General features: G+C 38.6%; 1 protein-coding gene across 1 annotated transcript in view; it reads right to left on the minus strand.

Moving 5' to 3' along the window:
- LOC107709345 (relaxin-like) overlaps positions 1 to 413 on the minus strand; it is a 1,418-nt gene extending 1,005 nt beyond the window's left edge. Inside the window, exon 1 of the mRNA XM_016513793.1 lies at positions 248 to 413. Within this exon, the coding sequence (XP_016369279.1) occupies positions 248 to 413 (166 nt within the window). The remainder of the gene's footprint in view (positions 1 to 247) is intronic.
- Positions 414 to 830: the final 417 nt, after the last annotated feature.

Below are 830 nucleotides of genomic sequence, written 5' to 3' on the forward strand. Positions count from 1 at the left end.
TATTATAATATAATATAATATAATATAATATTATGTTATATTATATTATATTATATTATAATCTGTAAAAGGCAGGCCACTAAACCTTATAAAATAATAAATTTGAGACCGTGTCTAAAATTTTAGTTGTTGGTGTTGTTACATTAATTATCAACAACTACCAAAAATGTTACACTAGGAGTTTGTTTTCTGCCATCAATTACACTGTCATGATGACTGATCAAGCAAAGACAAAATATATACTGACCATTTAAGGGGTCCTCAGCTTGGCCCCGCCTCCATCTGGAAGCCCCACACGTGTAGACGACAGCCCGAAAAAACTCACGGCCACAGAGTCTCAGAGCTTTCTGGGCCTGGGTCGAATCTGCCCACGCCGCCAACACCACCAGCACCACCAGCAGCACCACCTTCATGCCTGGAAATAGTGTAAAAGCAGTGTCTTCTGCTGAGCTTATGGAAGTCTTTTGTTTTCTGACCTCGGAACGTCTTCATTTATATACTACGCAAACCGTGATTCGTGTGTTATTGACGCACTTCTTTTCCGTGACCTTTTAAATGAGACAAAATGACCCACAAAGCAGAGAATTCTATTTGAAAAAATGGGTTAGTTGGTTTTAAATAAATAGAGGACGTACAAATGGTGAATCAAAATACAGCTAATTTAACAAAGTGGCGTGAGGTCTTTGTTTTATTTGCTACAGCAAAGTGCTCTTTAATGATGTTTTAGACATACATGCCCATAAACCTGAATATCGCAAATTTGAGCATGTGTCACACCGGCATTATGGAGTGACACCAGGATAATGACAGCACTTACTTCCTCGCAAACC

This window comes from Sinocyclocheilus rhinocerous, unplaced genomic scaffold (genome assembly GCF_001515625.1).
Source record: "Sinocyclocheilus rhinocerous isolate Xijiao unplaced genomic scaffold, SAMN03320098_v1.1 scaffold2341, whole genome shotgun sequence".
NCBI classification, from domain to species: domain Eukaryota; kingdom Metazoa; phylum Chordata; class Actinopteri; order Cypriniformes; family Cyprinidae; genus Sinocyclocheilus; species Sinocyclocheilus rhinocerous.